Raw genomic sequence first — 19946 nt, 5'->3', positions numbered from 1 at the left:
CACAATACTCCTCACCCAGATTCCCCTTCCATTCCTCCTCCATCCCCCCCTCATTCCTCCCCTCCCAATTCAGCCTCACACCCTCGTAATCACACTACCCCACACCATTCTTCTCCCAACTCATACTCTCCCTCCCTGAAATATACTCTTCCCATTATCCCCCCTCACTCCTACACAAATCCGCAACTGTACCTCCTTGCTATCGCCAAACTTCTCTTCCACAGAGGTCTCATGTCTCATCTCCCATCTACCCCGACATGCCACTCCTTCTCCCTTTAAACTACAGCCCTCCCTGCTCTCCTGCCTGCCTCGGCTCATCCCCTCCTCAGAATAGGCCTCCTGCCTGCATCTGCTCACTGCCTCCTCAGAGCAGACCCCCCTCTGCAGCTAACTCCGAACACCATTTTTCCTCCTCCCCCAAACTCTATTTACCCCCTCACTCTTATCTCAAACTCCCTTCGCAACATCGAACTTAACATCTCCACTCTTACCAGAGGTCTCTCTCGGCTTAGGAACGATTTCCTCAACCTCAAATCCAGCGATCCCCCTCCCTGAAGAAACACCGCTAGCGCAGGTCTAATAAACCCCACCATCTCCAAACCGTGGAAAACAACTCCCTTGCTTTGCCGGGCTCAAAGACCACTCCGTACAACCTGCACCCTCTCTCACCGGGAGATCTCCGACCTTCAAAATTCCTACCCTCCATACCCATCAACCATGAACACGCCTCCCCCTTCTCAAACATCCCCGTCATATTGGGGACTAGTCGTATTCCCCTTTCACCTGTCTCACCTAGACCCCCTCCTCATCTCACCTCCATCCATGCCCTCCCATCTCCCAAACCCCTCACCTGCATGCTTGTTAACTGCCGCTCCGCTGCCCGACATGCCATAGAAATCTCTGAAACCATCCTTAGCGAATCCATCGACATCGCGTTCCTTACAGAATCCTGGCTTAATGACCACTCTACAAGCATTCTTGACATACTCTCACCCCCGGGCTACTCCATCATTAGGAAAGATAGACCCATCCGAAAAGGCGGTGGTGTAGCTATCATCTTTAAAGACGAACTACAGCTCTCCCTTATCAATAACGCCGAATATGCCTCCTTTGAATACCTCGTAGCCGAACTCAAAATACAGGGCCCCCCCCATCCGCCTTCACAATATATATAATCAGCCTGCAAATCACTACCCATTCATTGATGAGCTATCTAACCTTCTTACCCAATCCTCAATTTCCAAATCTAAAAACATCTTCCTGGGAGACTTTAATCTCCATTGGAATGATACTAAAGATCCCTCAATTCTCCCTCCTCTCTGACCTTCTCGAAATTAATGACCTCAAACAAATCTGTCAGTCACCAACCCATTCCAAAGGAGCCACCCTTGACGCTATCATAACCAGCAAAGATCTAGCCCTCCTAGTTAACATCATTCCCATTTACTGGTCCAACCATCACCTTATCCTGTTCTCCTTAACAACCTCTGCCTCCCCCCCTTCTTCCAAAACTATTAAACCCATGAAACTGATCAGAAATCTCAGTCATATCCCTCCCGACTTACTTGAATCCAAACTTCATGCCCAGCTTCTCGCTATCCCTCCCTCCCTTAACACGAATGAACTAACCGAACAATATAACAAAGCAGTCACTGCTACCCTTGACCTTCTTGCCACTCTCAAACTCAAAAAACAAAGAAATATCCCCTCCAAATCATGGTTTAACACAGACCTAAATAATGAAAGACGTAGACTCAGACTGACTGAAAGATTATGGCATTATGAGGGGACAGCACCCCTCTCCTAACCTGACCCGCCTCAGAATTGCTAGATCGTCCTCCAAAAAACGCATCTTTAGACAAAAAACTTCCTTCTTCAGGTCACAACTAGATCGAGCTCAGAATAGGCCAAGAGAACTATTCAACATTGTGCGCAATCAAACTGCTTCCGCTCCCACTGGCCTCGACGACTCAAGCCTTCCTCCCACACCAAAGACACTCTCCCCTCCAAACTTGTCCAAAACCTCAAACACATCATCACCCCTTCCTGGACCTCTATTATCAACAGCTCCCTTGCCACCGGCTGTGTTCCCACTTCATTGCAACTAGGCTAAATCACCCCCATTATCAAAAACCCTTTGGCAGACCCAAACGACCTCAATAACCTTCGTCCCATCTCCAACCTTCCCCTTCTTTCTAAAGCCCTGGAAAAATGTGTCCTTCTCCAACTAGATAAACACATTGAACACTTACTAGACCCCTTCCAATCTGGCTTTAGGAAATGATGCAGCACTGAAACCGCCATGCTAAACATTGTTGACGACATCCACCACTCACTTGACAATGGTGAATCTAGCCTGCTGATCCTCCTTGATCTCTCTGCAGCGTTTGATACTGTTAACCACTCTGCTCTACTAAATGTTCTTAGAGATCGATTCGGCCCGAATGGTACGACACGCAAATGGTTTGTCTCATACCTACAACCCCGTTCTCGACAAATCAAAATCCAAAATTGCCTATCTAACCCTACCTCCATCTCCTTAGGAGTTCCGCAAGGATCCATCCTCTCCCCCACTCTCTTTAACCTTTTCATGGAACCCCTCACACTCATTCTTAAACAAGCCGGGATCAACTACCACCTCTATGCTGACGACACCCAACTCTATTATAAGATTAAAACTCATGCTGACATCCTTCACCTCAACAACACTCATCAAGATTCAATCCTGGTTCCACAGTAACCACCTCAAACTCAACCCTAAAAAAACTGAAATTATTTTTTTTTCCCCTAAAAATAACCAGCTCCCCATTCAGAATTGGATCTCTGACCTTAACGCCCTCAACTGCTCCTTATCTTTGTCCTCCTCAGTCAAATCACTAATTCTGCCAAAGGAGCCCTCTTCACTCTCCGCCACCTTAAGAAAATCAGGCCTTTCATCCCGATCGATTATTTCAAACTAGCAGTCCAATCCCTTGGTCTCTCTCGCATCGACTATGGCAATGCCATTCTCACCGGAATTCCCAAGATCCACCTAGCACCTCTTAAATCTGTGCTTAACCTTGCAGCTAGGCTTACCTCAGACTGCAAACGATTCGACCACATATCCCCTGCCCTTAAAACCCTTAAATGGCTCCCCATTGAAGGTAGATCCACTTACAAAACAGCCTGCATTACACACAAAATTCTCCATCAGAATACACCGACCTACCTCGCTAGCAAACTCACTAAAGCCGGTTGCTCCCGTTCCTTGAGAAGTACAAACACCCTCCTTCTTATCCCCCCCTTTTAAAAAAGAAAACCACCCAATCTCGATCCTTTTCCGGCAACGCTCCTTGCATTTGGAATGCCCTTCCAACTGACCTTCGCTGCAACCCTTCCTACTCCAGTTTAAAAAAAAAACTCAAACTACATCTCCTCAATAAATACTGGGGACCCTAATCCATATCTGTTCTCTTCCACTGGCTACATCTGTACGACCCTAGATGCATTCGCCCTCCCTTTTTTTTTTTAGCCTTACTCGCCGTTCCTCCTCTTCACTTCCCCCTCCCTGTTTACCACCTTCACTCCTCCTTGCTCCCCCCTTCCCTTGTCCACCCTCAGCCCGCATCCCCTCCAACCCCTCCCCCCACTTCTGCCCCTCCCGCTTCTCTCCTTTACCAACCTAACGGACCACTAACCCCCCTATCCTGACTCTGCAATTTTCCGCCTCTTTTTTCAATTTGTGCCTTTTTGATATTTTTGATTTCACATCTTACACATTTTGTTGTGCTTTTTTCCCATATTTATCATTTTGAAATCTGTCGGCGGAGACTTATATGTTGTTTATATACATTGATGCTATGTATGTCCCCTGTCTTATTGACCTTTCTTGTCTCTAAAATGTAAAGCGCTCCGATACCCCCGGGTCCAGCCAGCGCTATATAAAACCTCTAACATAAATAAATAAATAAATAAAGCCAATTGTTTTCTTGTTGTCAAAGAATGATCATAACAAGGTCAGTCCTAGACTTGTTAGGTTGCTGTCCGTCTGTCTAGAATGTTTGAAGTTAATTTAGTCATTAAGCATATTCCTGGAGAGGAAAAACGCTCATGCTGATTTTCTGTCAAGATGTCCTGTGGAGGAGTTACAAGTCAACTCTCATGAAGAGGACTTAGAGAGTGTTGATGGTTTGGTTGTTTTGGAGGGGGCTATTAGCAAATGGTTGGAGTGTTCCAAAATTTATGAATTACAAAAGTTAATTAAAAGCTTTATTAGCAAGGGTCGGCCTCATGAAAGGAACTTGTGTGATAGTTTGTGCCCCTTTCACAAGGTAAAAGATATTACCACTGAAAACTATACCATCTTGAGAGGGAATTTGCTGGTTCCTCCGGGGAAGTTTAAACTAAGACTGATCAATTTTGCTCATGAAGTTCATCTTGGTATGACTGGAACAAGGAAACGGCTACGGCTATTCTATTGGTGGCCAGGGATGGATGTAGAGGTAGAAAATGTTGTGGGACGATGTGCAAATTGTTCCATGGCAGATAAAACTGTGAAGGTACGTAGCACTCCCCTTCACCCAGTTACCTTTCCCAATGGTCCATGGGAAAAACTGGGAATAGACTTCATTGGTCCTATGTACAATCTTGATATGAAATTTGCTTTAGTTCTAGTCGACTATTATTCAAAGTTGGGTCGAATGTAAATTTTTGTCTGAACTTTCGACTATTGCTGTAATCGATCTGTTAAAAGACTTGTTCCGCAGGGAAGCGGTTCCCAAAGTGCTTGTTTCAGACAATGGGGTACAGTTTAAATCTCACTTGATGCAATCTTTTGAGAAGCATGGGAGTCAAACATTCAACTGTGGCCATGTACAGTCTCCAAGGAAATGGTATGGTGTAGAGAGTAAACAGGTTGTTGAAAGAGACGATTGCTAACTTCTGAGCAGGGGGAAGACTATTCCTGAAGCTGTTCAAGAAAGATTGTGGAGTTATCACAATATTCCACATTCTGTAACTTGGGTTTCGCTCTTTGTTCTTCTTAAAGGACGTTCTGGTTCTTCCAAGTTAAGTCCCAACTGGGTTTTGGTCAAAAACAGGTGCGCCAACAGGATACCAGATCTTAAGCAATTACGTGAGACTGCAGAAAAGGCACAATTAAGAAGGAAGCTTAGTTATGACATTGACAACAAAGTAAAAGAAATTAAATTTCAAGTTGGTGATCTTGTCAAAGTGAAGAGGTCAATTGGAGTCAAGAAAGGGAACGAATAGTTTTCTTACCCGTCGGTATAGTTTTGCAGCTTGAATATCTTTCTGGATTCACTATGCTGTGCATTATTCCGCGGTCTTGTGGTTGGGTCCGGAATCGTAGTCTTTTCTTTGTTTTTTTTTGTAGCCCAGGTGGGCGTCGGCGTCACACCTCCTTGGGTGTATTTCCGGTGACGTCTGCATGCTTCCTGCGGATGCTCCCACTCTTGGGCGCCATCTTCGGATTCTTTTTTTCCGTGTTTTTTTTGTTTCCGAAGTAATGGCAATGTTCCATTAAGTGATTTACCGCTTCTAACCTTGAAAGTCCTTTAAAAATGTTTTTTTTTTTTTTTTTTTTTACATGTCTCTGTTTTTAACCACCTTTCTCTCTCCAGCCTCATCTTTCTGGCGGAGGTGGGTGGGTTCGCTAGTGAATCCAGAAAGATCTTCAAGCTCCAAAACTATACCGACAGGTAAGAAAACTATTCGTTTTGCAGCGTGAATCTTTCTGGATTCACTATGCTGTGCATAGATTTTGTAGCGGTTTCTTATTTCTGTGGCGGCTGGGTGGAAGATGAGCGTTGGTTATTGAATATGTGTTGGAGCACCTTTTGTCAGACTTGCGCTTCCTTGTTCATTTGTATATCCACACAGTAGTGCTTCGTAAACATGTGCACTGAAGCCCATGTTGCCGCCAGGCATATGTGTTGTATGGGTGTGTTAGCCAGGAAGGCTATTGTAGCACCCTTTTTCCTAGTGGAGTGGGCACGTGTCCCCTCTGCTAGTTCTTGTCCTGCTCGCTTGTGGCAGAGCTGAATTGTTCGTGCGATCCATCGTGCAATAGTGTCCTTGGTTACTGCTTTCCCCATGAAACTGTTGGCGAATGACACAAAGAACTGTTTTGTTTTCCTGTGTCCCTTCGTTCTCTCAATGTAGTGCATGACTGCCCTTCTGGCGTCCAGGGTGTGCAGAGCTCGCTCTGCGCTAGTTGTTGGTTTTTGGAAAAAAACTCGGTATCTGTATAGACTGGTTCATGTGGAATTTTGACACCACCTTCGGCATGAAGTGTGGGTCAGTTCGCAACACAACCCTATCACTATGTATTTGTATGTAGGGTTCTTGTAGCGTCAGTGCCTGAAGTTCGCTTACTCTGAGTAGGGACGTTATTGCAACCAGGAAAGCTGTTTTCATAGTTAGCATCTCTAGGGAGGCCTTGTGAAGTGGTTCAAAGGGTTCTTTCATGAGTTCCGTAAGGACTATGTTCAAGTTCCATGCCGGTGGAGGCACCCGCTTTGGTGGTGCGATCCTTTTCGCTCCTTCCAGGAATCTTTTCACCACCTGTGAAGTGAAGAAACTCCTGCACGTCTCTCCCCTTGTGTAGGCGACTATCGCTGCCAAGTGGACTCTTAACTAGGATGAACTGAGGTTATTCTCCAGCAGGTGCGTTAGGTACTTTAGCACTGTGGAGTCCTTCTTTATTTTATTGTGAAGTTTTTCTCTTCTGCACCACATTGTGAACCTTTTCCACTTTGCCACATAGCACTTTCGAGTGCTGGGTTTTCGTGCCTCCCGAAGAACCCTTAGGGTGCTTTCTGGTAGTTTCAAATGTGCAAACTCTATGTCCTCAGGAGCCATGCCACCAGGCTCAGGCTCTCTGGCTCTGGGTGCAGCACTTCTCGGTTCTGCATGGAGAGCAGGTCTTTCCTTTTGCCGAATCTGTGGGGTGCACACTGTGTAATCTACATTATCTGCGAGTACCATGTCTGTCTGGCCCACTTCGGCGCGACCAGTATCAGAGTCATGTTGCTCGCTCTGCATTTGCTCAGCACTCTGTGCATCAGTGGTATCGGGGGAAAAGCGTAAGCAAATGTCCTGGACTAATCTATCCATAGGGCATTCCCCAGGGATCCCTCCTCGGGCGTCTGGATGCGAAGTTTGGGCATTTTGCATTCTGGCGTGTGGCAAAAAGGTCCACTGATGGCGTTCCCCATCTGTCGAACAACCACCTTGTCTCTTGGGCATTGAGCTCCCATTCGTGGGATGCCGATGTCTGTCTGCTGAGCCAGTCTGCTTGTATGTTGTCCTTCCCTGGTAGGTGTATGGCCAGCAGGCCTATCTTGAGTGGGATGGCCCATCTCCATATCTCCTGCGCTAGCGACGAAAGCATGGTTGACTGTGTCCCACCCTGCTTGTTGATGTAGAACATCGCTTGTGTGTTATACCTTGTGCTTGTACAGTCTCGTCTGGAAAGCTTTCAGTGCAAGGAAGATTGTCTTCAATTCTAGGTAATTGATGTGCTTTGTCGCATCTGCTGGCGTCCACAGTCTTCTCACTTTGAGTTCCTCCATGAGAGCGCCCCATCCCTTCAGGGATTCGTCTGTGGTGATGGTCACTGTTGGTGTTGGGGGTGTTAGAGGCTTTCCCCTTGTTATGTTCTCCATGTTCCACCATGTCATTTCCTTCTGCACTGAGTGCGTTACAACCACTAGATCCTCCCAACTGCCTGTAGCTTGTGACCATTGCTCCTGTAGCCATTCTTGAATGGGTCGCATGTGGAGTCGTACATTTGGTACTAGGTGGATGCATGATGCCATCATGCCCATGATCTTGCTCGCAGTCCTCACTGTCCGAGCTTGCCCCTTCTGGTAGAGGCGAGTTTCTTTCACCAGCGCTCTCGCCCTCTTGTCGCTGGGGACCACCTTGCCCTGGAAGGTGTTGATCTGTGCTCCCAGGAAGATTTTCACTGGTTCTGGCTCCATTGATGATTTCTTCCAATGGATGGAGAACCCCAGGTTTATGAGTGTGGTCGTCACTGTGTGTGCGTCCCGCTTGCATTTCTGGTATGACTTTGCTTTCACTAGCCAGTCGTCCAGGTAAGGGTATACGTGTATTCCTTGCCTTCATAGGTGCGCTGCGACTGCCGCGAGGCACTTTGTGAAGACCCTTGGTGCTGACTTTAGTCCGAAGGCTAGTGTTATGAACTGGTAGTGGTTTTCTCCGATGGTGAATCTGAGCATATGCTTGTGCTTTCTGTTCATTGGGATGTGCAGGTAGGCATCTTTGAGGTCTATCGTGACCATGAAATCCCCGATTTGCAACTGTGGGAGCACCTCTTGTAGGGAGGTCATTTTGAACTTTTGCGTTCTTATGAATTTGTTCAGGAACCTTAGGTCCAGAATGGGTCTCATTGTTTCTTCTACTTTTGGTATCAGGAAGTACGTTGAATATACCCCCTTGGTTCCTTTCCCTGAAGGGGACCGGTTCTATGGCCTGCTTCTGCAGGAGCTCCTTTGCTTCTTCCTGAAGGTGCTCTAGCTGTTTGTTTGCTAGTGGTCTTCTTTTTGGTTTTCTGCTTGTTGGCATCCCCTCCAACTCTATGCAGTAGCCGAATTGGATGATGTTGAGAATCCACTTGTCTGATGTGATTTCTCTCCATTCTTGAAGGTAAAATCGTAATCTTCCTCCCACTGGTGTTATGTGGTCGTAGGTGTCTAGTTTGTGTAACACCTGATCCCTCCGTACGTGTTGCCCCCTGGGATCTTTCCTGTGGGTGGGCACACAGGGTTTTGCAAAGTCACTTAGAGGCGGGCTGCTGACCCCCTCTTTTATTCTGTCCAAGTCCATTTCCTCTCCCTCGAAAGGACTGGCTCTTGGCTGGTATTGCCAGGACTGCTTATGCTGACCCGGCTGTGCTTGTGAGCCTGTCTGGTGCGTTTGTTGGAAAACCTGGTGTGATGTACCCGGCTGGTTTCCACCTCTGCCTCCGGGCCTCCGTGACGGGGCACCCCTTTTGCTACCTCTGAACTGCAATGCTCCCATGGATCTCGCAGTTTAGTTATCCTTTTTCAGTTGACTGAGCTTCTCATCAACTGTTTTTCCAAACAGTGTTTCGCCGTTGAACGGTGTGTTCAGGATGCTGTGTTGCACTTCGGGTTTAAAGCCTGAAACCCTGAGCCAGGCGTGTCTCCTCTCAGTGATGCCCATCATCATGAGCCTGCTGGAGGTGTCTGCCCCATCCAGGGCCGTCTTGAGGCAAGAATTTGCCGCGTTCTTCCCCTCCTCCACCAGTCTTTCGGCCTTTTGCTTGGCATCCTGGGGCAGGTCTTTCACCAACTGACCCAGTTCCTCCATGATCTGGTACATGTGCCTGCTGATCAGGGCGTTGGAACTTGCCATGCGTCAGTGGGTTGCGGCATTCCGTTCAATCCTTCTGCCCACCAGGTCCATCCTCTTGCTCTCCTTATCTGGAGGCGGCCCAGAAGTAGTGGGCACATTAGCCCTCTTTCTTGCTGTGGCTGTGATGATGGAGTCTGCTGAGACCGTGCCCCGAATGTAGGGTGGGTCTTTTGAGGAATGTTTGTATTTTTTCTCCGTTCTTGAATGCTTCCCTTCCCTGGGCCAAGACACTGTCGAGCATTGGCAGGTACTGGCTCTTTGTTTGAGTAGGGTGCAACGTCTCCAGAAAGAAGTCTGCTTTCTGCTTCTCTTCGTCGAGCTTGAGCCTGAATGCTGCTGCGGCAGTTTTATATCACCGAGTTGTAGGCTCCGATGTCGTCCGGCGGCGAGGGCCTCGAGGGATATGTGTCGACCGCCTCCTCTGGGCTTAGGGTGTCGACCTCCAGATAATCCACCTCCTGTGAGTCAGAGGGAGCCGACCCGGCGTCCGTCCTGTTGTCCTCTTCCTCCTCATAGTCGTAACTATAGTAGGGACTCTCTTCGTTTTCCTGGTCGATCTCCTCGACGTCCGGCGCCTGTTCATAGGCGTCATCGTCTTCCTCCTCGACAACCTCCACCACCTGTGGCTTTGTCTTGTGGGGAATCGTGAAGGCCTTCATCTTGGCGTCGAATTCCTTCTTCCGCTGCAAGATGTTCTCCATTTCGTCCTCGAGGCGCCTTTTCTTTTTCTCCATCTCGGCTGCGTGTTCCGCGTCGGCTGGTTCGGCCGCCCTTTCCGGTGGTTGGCTCGGCGCCGAGCTGGTCTTCGGCGCCGAAGTTTTCGACGTCGAACCGTCTTTCGGCATTGGTGCTTTAGGGTCTTTCTCCCTAGACGTCGATCGATCCTTTTCGGGTACGATTTTCGACGGCTTTTGCTGTTCAACAGCTCTCAGCGCCGGGGACTCCTTCTCAGAGGATCCGCTGGGCCTGGATGTAGCCGCGGGCGCCGAAGATTTTGGCGCCGGCGCTTTCGAAGCCTTGCCCTCGTTCTTTCGAGACTCAGGGTCTCTCGTGCTCTTAGGGGCCGTAGAGTCTCCTACCTTATCAGAAGTCTTGGTGTAATCGGTCTCTACGACCGTGTAGCTGTGGTCTTCGGCGGCAGCGTTGTCCTCTTCCTCGGAAGACATCCCCAGCTCGTAAAGGGATGGAGTCGGGGATTTTCCCTGCAGGGTGGCGTGCGCTACCCTCTGTCTCTCTCTCACACGAAGGGTCTTCGGGGTGAAGGCGGAGCAGGCGTTGCAGTCCTTGCTTTCGTGATCTACCGGTAGGCAAAGGTTGCAAACCGGGTGCTGGTCCTTCTGCGCGTACTTGTGGCGGCAGTTACGGCAGAACTTGAACGGCGTGTTGTCCATCTGAGCGCTCAGGGACCCCTGGTCGTGCGTTCGTCGACGGGCGTCGAAGTTCTCGAAGATTTCGACTTCTTCGATGGCCCTTGGTTGATTAAGTCTCCTGGAGTCTTCTGAGATGTTTTCCTTCCAATTTCTGTATTCTTCTTCATTCTCCAAAAATGTCTGGAGCCCAAACGGGAACGATCCAGACCCGACCGCGGAAAAAAGAATCTGAAGATGGCGCCCAAGAGAGGGAGCTTCCGCAGGAAGCATGCCGACGTCACCGGAAATACACCCAAGGAGGTGTGACGCCGACGCCCACCTGGGCTACGAAAAAAAAAAAACCAAACAAAGAAAAGACTACGATTCCGGACCCAACCACAAGACCGCGGAATAATGCACAGCATAGTGAATCCAGATAGATTCACGCTGCGAAACTAAGTTTTTTCCTAAAACACACATTGTCAAAGTTTCTAAACATGCTGTTTTAGTTGAAAATGGCAAGTGGTGGAGTAAGAGGAATGTGGTGTTGGGGAGGAGTGATTTGACAGTTGGTGATGACCACGATGTGCCTGTCAAGGACAATTACTGATTTGATCGGACGTTCCCCTTCAAAGTCAGTTAGTGAGGTTTGTGCTCATAACACGGGTGGTGGGAATGCTACATTCTCTCAAAATTGTGGAATTGAGAATCGCCCATTGGGAGAGAGTGAACAAGTTATTTTCGACAGCTCCATGTTGGGAAGGGAGTGTCTGGGATGGCACAGTGTTGTCAAGAGCAGGTCTCAGGAGAGTAGGTACTCCTCAATATTTAAAAGATTATGTTTTACAGTGAGTTTCTTATGTTACATTTTCTTCTGTTCATTTCTGTTCACATACCATGCCTTTTTAATATTCCTGTTGGCTCATGTTTTTTCTTTTTGTAATGGTTTATAGCTCCTTTTAAGTTTCCTTTTTTGTTGTTTAAGGAGGGAAGATTTGTTAGGTCCTTATCTCCATGGTCATTAGAATGCCATGGTGGGATGCTGGTGGGGGGTTCGATGTGGAGGGTTCGGCATCTGGCAGTTACGCTGGGACCTCAGGAGTGGTTAGATGTGCTGTATGCTGCTCCTTGTGATGTCTACCTTAAAGAAGGAATTCCATCCACTTCGTCTTGTACCGGTGAATTCTTTCCTTACGGATGAACCCCCTACAGTAAGGCACTTAAAGAAACTAAGCATTTAACTAATGTTATTACCAATAATGGTAGCCAGTGCGCTACAAAAGTGAGAACAATCTCTAGGCAGACTGCGCAACAAATTGCGGCACAACAAGCAAGAGCAGCCTTATTGGCGTAAATAGCTCAGGTGTCCACCTACGACACGAAAAGATCAAGTGACCTTCATGGCACAAAGGACCCCAGTCTACACACTGGAAATAAAGCATAGGCTGCTACAATATAAACCCTGAGGATGAGTACGAATATATCTACGATCCTCTTGGGATCCTAGATATTGACCTTCTCGATGAGGACCTTCAACAGCCTTCTAACTCTAAGGCCATTAAAGACCCTACAGGGGTGGAAATGTTTGATCCAAACAATATCACAAACCCAAGAGGGTCCGATTGGTGGCCTATGAACCACTTATCAAAATTCATAACATTTTGGATCTGCAATTCCCTGGAAAAGAAAACGTGAAACTTAATGAGGGGCGAATGCCCTAGATCCTTCTTGGACAATAAATCTGGGATCACACTAAACTTAGACCCAGAACTAATTACCTTTTTTAGTTAAAACTGGAAGGGATTCCAGAAAAGGGCTTGAACATTACCTCAAACAGTGCCAGGATAAAGTTCTAGATATGTTGGCTCTTTTGCCAGAATATTAGATCTGGCTGAGGAAGCCTCACTGAAGGGCACCCATGTAGATGTTGATCTACTGTGTCGTTGGAGCCAACGCGCACTATGCCTCCTGGGAAAAGCCAGCGCTGGCCTGACGGCTGAATGTAGAAGTGCCATTCTAATGAGGATAAAACCTAAGTTGAGAGATTTGGCTAACAACATACAAAGGGCGACCCAAATCGCTTACTTTTTGGAGAGAATTTAATTTCAATCTTGGAAAAATTTGTTTCAACATTTAAGCCGTAGCACAGTTCAGTCTAATATGAGACGCATGTTTCTTAGTAGGGTTTTCAGAAGGGCCGACCAGATGGGACTGGCTGACAGCCGGGTAACAGAGGTCCTAGTACCAATATATTCAACTTCGTTCCGGAAGACAATTCAGTGAAAATAATACCTTCTTTCCACAAAGAGGTTGATGCCCCTGCGCTTGAGGCGGCAGAGGCAGATTCCAAGGAGGTGGACATTAAGGTATGACTCCTAACCCCTTCTGATTCTTCCCTTTTAAAGGTAGGAGGAAGAATACCTCTCTTCAGCAAAAATTGGTGCCTGATAACAAAGGACCCTTTGGTTCTATACACCGTAAAAGGGTTCAAAATAGAATTTACCCACTCACCCTACCAAAAACACCAACCCAGAGAACTGATCTTAGATCAAGATCAATCAGCTTTAGTGGAATTAGAGGTAATTCAAATGTTACAAAAAGGGTACATTACATCTTGCTAGTATATAGACACTTTAAAATGGAAGGTATCCATCTTTTGAGGGACATTTTACAAGAAAAAGATTTGCTTGTCAAATTGGATCTCAAAGATGCATATTTCACAATTCCTATGGATTACTACTCACAAAAAGATTTACATTTCACATGGAAGGAGACAATTTATCAATTATGTTGTCTTTCCTTTGGCCTCTCATCAGCCCCTTGGTGCTTCACCAAGATTCTAAGGCCTGTAGTAGCCTTTAAAAATAGCTATTGATTTATCTAGACGATATGTTGATAATGTCACAGAGTCAGAAGTAATTGTTAATACATATGAAGTGGACAATAGACCTTTTAGAGGGACTAGGATTCATTGTCAATACAGAAAAGTCTGTAACAACTCCTACACAGAACCTATAGTTCCTAGGGTTTCAGGTGAATACCATCACAAACCAATTACCCCTGAAAAGATTGTCCAAAATAAAGAAGAAAGTAGTTTACGTCCTTTCAAAGGATGCACTAAGTCTAAACTCTCTAGCAAGAGTGGTTGGCCTACTGTCCTATTCAGGCTGTTTCCCCAGGTCCCTTACAGTACAGGGCCCTACAGAGACTAAAATCTTTTGCTTTGAGGAAGGGTCTGTGTTATTCAGACAAGATTCCTTTGTCTCAAGAGGTACGAGAGGACCTCCTGTGGTGGTGGAACAACCTGGACATTAGGAATTGGAAGGTAATCTTCGGGAATGTCCCAGATTACATAGTGGGATCAGACGCAAGCAACCTGGGATGGGGTGAGAGGCTAGATATGACAGAGACAGGAGGGAAATGGTCTCAAGAGGAACGTTACTTCACATAAATGGTCTAGAGATGATGGCTGGCTTAAACACACTGATGCGTTTCAAGTCCTCCATAAGGAACAGTATAGTACTTGTAAGACTAGACAACTTCACAGCCATGTCCTATATCAATCGCCTAAGGGGCGCAAGGTCGATAGTACTCACAGACATGGCCAAGGAAATTTGGTGTTTTTGTTGGACCCAAATTTCTTTTTACTGAAAGCAGAATTAATTCCTGGTCACCAGAACATAAGGGCAGATTGGAACTTGAGGTTTCTAAGGGACTCAAGCGACTGGAAACTAAACGCAAAACCTTCCCAAAAATTCAGAATATTTGGGGGCCCGATCAGGTGGATCTGTTTGCCAGCAGAATAACTTAGCAAGTGAAACAATATTTCAGCTGGAGACAAGATCCCAAAGCTATGGGAGTGGAAGCCCTGCTCCAATCCTGGGACTTGAAGAGCTGCAATGCCTTTCCCCCGTTCTCTGTAATCCAGGGAGTATTACTGAAAGTACTGAGAGAGAGTTACATCATCATACTGGTAACTCCCTTTTGGGACACACAAGTATGGTTTCCGGGGGTCTTGTAACTAGCAGCAGACATCCCATGTTTAATTCCAGGGAATTTAGACCTTCTCCTAGGACAAGAAGGGGAGCAACATCCTTTCTTACAAGAAGGAAACATGAACCTTATTGTTTGGAGGATTTCAGGAGATCAAGCAGATACTGGGGTCTTTCAGGAGAGGCTAAAAGCCTACTGGATGAGTCATGAGCACCAGGAACAAGGAAAAGGTACACAGGTGTATGGAGAAAATGGACTAGTTGGTGCCTGGAACGGGATTTGGATCCCATGGATGCTCCTTTAATCGGCAATTTCTTGGCAGAATTATTTAGATCATGCTTTTGATCGGCAGAGTAATCAAAGGGATAAGACTTGGACATCCTCCCAGGGCTAAATATCAGTCTCAATGGAACGTTAACCTTATATTGGACCTCTATGTCTTGGCCTGACAACCCTTACCTCTCAAAAAACAGTTGTCTATGAAATTAGCTACTCTGCCTTATTTCTTTCAGAAGAATATTATAAATCTGCAATAGATACTACTCTCCAGATGGAGTCTATTTCGGGATTCCGAAAAGAACCAAAACAATGTCAGGGTATTGTTTACCCTAATTTTAATGATTGTAAAAACTACGTGTTGTAAGTTGTTTGTAAGCTTACGAAAGCAGCACGTCTGATGTTAGACCAGTTGGTGAGAATCAATTGTTGATATCCTTTGTGAAACTAAATAAAGCAATATCTACAGCTACTATCGCTAGATGGATTAGAACAATTATGTTAGAAGCAGGAGTGGCTTTTAAAAAAATTTGGAGCACATTCTTCGTGAGGTGCGATGGCCAGCAAAGTGTTTTGGGCTGGAGGTGCACTTTAAGATATACTTAAAGCTACAGACTGGTCCAGTGCTTCCACCGTTGCAAGTTTCTACCTTAGGCCGGTGGAGCACGTGAGCAGTGTGGCGTTATACAGCTTTAAACTGGCATAATGGTAGCCTCCAATCTTGTAATGAAATTGCGATTCTCCAATTAACATACAGAGAGAATCTTGATTTCATTAAAGACAACTGAGGCTAACATTAAGCCACCGTCCACAACCATGTGCAGTAAGATAAACATCTTTAGAGTTATTTATACTGTGTGGTATATCACAATGTTAACTATGCATGTCTTCTCGCATTTGCTGGAATTCATAGCTTTATCTTTTCTTGTATAACTCTTGCTCTGATAACTTAATTACATTTCCTTATAAGTTGGTATCACCTGTTTTTCTCAAATTTGTTCTAGAGAATTCATCACTGTGAAGTTTCTATTCTCGTCACCTATACTACAGGATAACACTGATGGGATTAACGTTTCGTCGCAGCCTTAAGAGGATGATGCATAGTTACGTTGTTGCATGTTGTTTATCTAAGTTCTAAGGAATGTTTTACTTGTGATGTAATACATGTTCTTTAAAGGGCTGCATGTTGGGGCAGCAATAAAAGCAATTGCATAATGTTAGCCTCCGTTGTATTTTATGAAATCAACATTCCCTCTGTATGTTAATTGGAGAATCACCATTCTAAACACGTTTTTCTTAAGGTGAAGAAAGTTTGTATGACATAACATAGAAGGTATTCCTACAGAATGGAGATTTCCACAGGACACTAAACAACAATTCATGAGGGGCAGTTTTAATGAGACTAAGGCAGCGCTACAATAAATCAGACCCCACAAGGATTCTGAACTTGACCCTCATAAGTGGGAATTCTGTTTACTCACTTTATAACACTGGGAACATTGGAAGTAAAATAATTGGGTTAAACATGCAGAGCACACCGCTTACATGGGCTGAACAGATGACAAAAATAGGGTAACTGAAGGATTGTCAAATATCATAAAAATAGAAGTTACAGAAAGACAAAGGATAAATAAAGAAAACAAGTTGTGTCGCTAATACCGAGTAAAGTGTAATCAATAGTATATTCAAAGTATCAAAAAACAAAAGATTTTCATTTGAACCTACCTCAGGGTTGGCACTGACTTCTATCGCAGTGTTGAGGTTAAGATTCATAAAGAATTCTATTTCTCTGAGAGTTTTATTCTGCAAACAAAAAAAATTTAAAATTATAAATATGCATTTAATGATAGTTCCCTAGCAATGAGATAACGGATCTTCACATGGTCTGAATGTTCCTCGAATATGGGAGGACAACTTCTGTACTATAATTAAGACCTCGTGTTTGTAGCACATTGGCACCATTCTATAATGTAATAAAGGTCACAAAAGCTATGATTACATTATTCTCTGCCCCTGTTGAAAATGTGCGATTCCTCAGAAGAGAAAACAAGGACTGTGCATTTGCCAAATTCTTCTATAATTTACTCCAATCATCATTGAGAACGGTAACTTCATTCATTACCTTCAGAAAAAAGAGCTACACCCCTCGACAATCTCACCTCAACTTAATACCCCTAACTTTGCCCCTTACAAACTCAGAACAAACCTCCTTATTAACCCTTGTCCACTGTGCAACGCATGCAGTTTGTGTACTGTGTAAGCTACACATAGGGAAAGAACTATCCTTCCTCAAGTATGGTCCCCATTGCCTTTGTAAACATGCTCCTTTAATCAGGATTCAGTGCACATAGTTCATTATCTATGAAACACGGCACTAACCCCCGGGTCAATCCTACCTACACTTTTAAAAACATCTATTAAAATCAGTGTATGGTGGAAAATACTACTGACGCAAAGCATACATTTATATAAATACCATATTCTAGAACACACAAAGGATTCAGTCGGATGAAAGTGAATCTTTATGATACAAATAAGGAAAATGTAGTTGGATCTAGTATTCCAGCATGCGCTTTACCTGCTTGATTATCATACGAACACTCCTGTGTAACGAACATTGAAACATTTTTTATTACCAGAGTTAGAACATTAACCACATTTTCTAAGCCACAGTTCACTAGAGCTTATTTTAACATGTACTCCCGTGCAGGCACTGCAACTGAACTCCCCATCTATTTGTGTCAGAATCTAAGCATATATTTAGCGCTCATAACATTTAATTTCTTACCTATCGGTGTCGTTTTGCAGCTTGAAGAATTTTCTGGATTTTTTTCCACCATCTAGTGGTTGGGTCCGGAATGGTTGTAATTTGTCAGTCTACTTCATTTTTAGGTTTCGCCTACTTGTGAAATCTACTGTTTTTAATATACATTTTAAAAGGGGCTTGCATTCCGCCTCCTCTTTTTCCATTAGGTCCTGTCCTTGAGACTTAGTTTTCCTCCAGTTCTACTGGCTGTAGCATATTTTCCTGCTTTTACCGGTTTCTTTTTGTTCCTTGCCTGCTTCTATAATCATTTTTCACTGTCTCTAATTCTGCCAGAAAAAGCAAGGAGCATTACTTCACCAAGAGTATCATCTCTAGACATTTCTACATTCCAAAGCACCTGGGAAAACGCACCTGCCCCATCACACACCACATCCTCCACAGAAGCAACAGGATCCTCATGTTGGTTGTCCTCCTGAGCACTATCTATAGACAACCAAGATAAACAGTCAGCTTGTTTATTCTGCCTAGCAGTAATGTACTCAAGAACGTAGATATTCTTGTAGCCTGGCTGCCAACCTGGCTAAGCGTGCTGAACCTTTGCCAGCCCCTCCAGGAGAAAGTATAGTGAGGAGAGGTTTATGTTCAGATCGTAATGAGAATTCAGCATCCCATACAAAATTGCAAAAGTATTCCACTCCCCCAAGCTGCGGCCAAGGCCTCCCTCTCAATAACTGAGTAGTTCCTTTCCGACTTGCACAGTGTCCTGGAAGCAGAAGCTACGGTGCTCTCCGTTCCACAATGTTTTTGAGAGACGACATCACCCAAACCTGTAGCACTTGCATCAACAATGACTATGGACTGTAAATTGACATCAAAAGGCGATAAGATGCCAGCACTGAAGATCTCTTTCTTGATGCTATCAAAACAATCTTGTTGTTCAGTTCCCCACACAAAACTTTGACCTTATCTCAAAAGGGCTTGGAGACTCTCAGTCTTGCCAGCAAAAGATTTTACAAACTTGGCGTAGTGTTCAATAAGACTCAAAGAATCTTAGCTGATCTTGGTCAATGGGTCTTGGGTCTTGTTCAATGGCTCCGAAAAGGTTTCATTTGGGTTTAACACCTTCAAATGACAGTGTGTTTCCTAAATATTCAACACTTTCAGATAGAAATGAACAATTATCCTTGCGCAGGGTCATTCCAACATCAGCAATTCTCTGTAGTGTCTGATTTAATATTTAATTGTGTTCTTGAACAGTTGCACCGAAGACCAGAATGTCATCTTGGAAATACAAGACTTTGGGTACAACCTTAAAATTTGAGACATCATACGTTGAAACACGCTGGCCGCAGACAAGAGACCAAATGGCATGCAGGAAAATTGAAAAGTTCCCTCTACAGTGATGAAAGTTGTGTGGTTTTGAGTCCGGGTGGAGCTTGATTTGGTGGTATGTGCTCTTAAGGTCTAACTTTGAAAATAATTTACCAGCCTTTAGTAACATGACAAGTTCATTGATATTTGACAGTGGGAAGGTGTCTGCCACGATATTCTGATTGTGCGACCTCAATTCCATGGAACATCTCAGGCGGCCATCTGCCTTGCGTGTGATGACATCAGGTGAAACCCAATCAGAGGCCTCCACTGGTTCAATAATCCCCTCCTTAAGCATATCCTCCAGTAATACTTTAACACCTTATCTTACAACAACAGGAACCCTTCTAAGTTTGTGCTGCAAAACCTTACACCACTGTGTTTCAAATGATGGCTGCACGTTAGCAGGGTGACCAGCCAAGATCGTCTCCAAAATTGTTGTGAACTTAAGTAGCACTCAGGAGGTTATGAGTGAGAAACAGTGACTTTAATTGCAGGAAACACAGTTGACAGCGAACCAACACTTGGCAGGCAATACCGCTCCGACCGTTAGCTCCCAACCGTCTCAACTCCCCATTCAAACCCCGCAATTCCACGATATGAGTGACCACAAGACCTCGAGGCGTCCTCGAGCTCCCGTGGGCAAGAGCTCATCATAACACAACTTGTGAAATCATTGGTGGTCACTTACATTGTCTGTACACATCAGACTAAGAAGAGGTACACGCACAGTGGTACACTGTGATGGAGAACCAGGAAACCGTGACTTTACAGAAAGGACTCTTGAA

General features: G+C 45.1%; 1 protein-coding gene across 1 annotated transcript in view; it reads right to left on the bottom strand.

The window, feature by feature from the left end:
• The window catches only part of SGO2 (shugoshin 2), a 465484-nt gene that overhangs the window by 337016 nt on the left and 108522 nt on the right, over positions 1-19946 (bottom strand). The window contains exon 4 of the mRNA XM_078680340.1: positions 16746-16823. Coding sequence (XP_078536466.1) covers positions 16746-16823 — 78 coding nt within the window. The remainder of the gene's footprint in view (positions 1-16745; positions 16824-19946) is intronic.

Source organism: Lissotriton helveticus, chromosome 3_1, assembly GCF_964261635.1.
Source record: "Lissotriton helveticus chromosome 3_1, aLisHel1.1, whole genome shotgun sequence".
Classification (NCBI taxonomy): Eukaryota; Metazoa; Chordata; class Amphibia; order Caudata; family Salamandridae; genus Lissotriton; species Lissotriton helveticus.
Note: the sequence above shows the minus strand (reverse complement) of the source record. Positions and strands in the feature narration are given on the sequence as shown.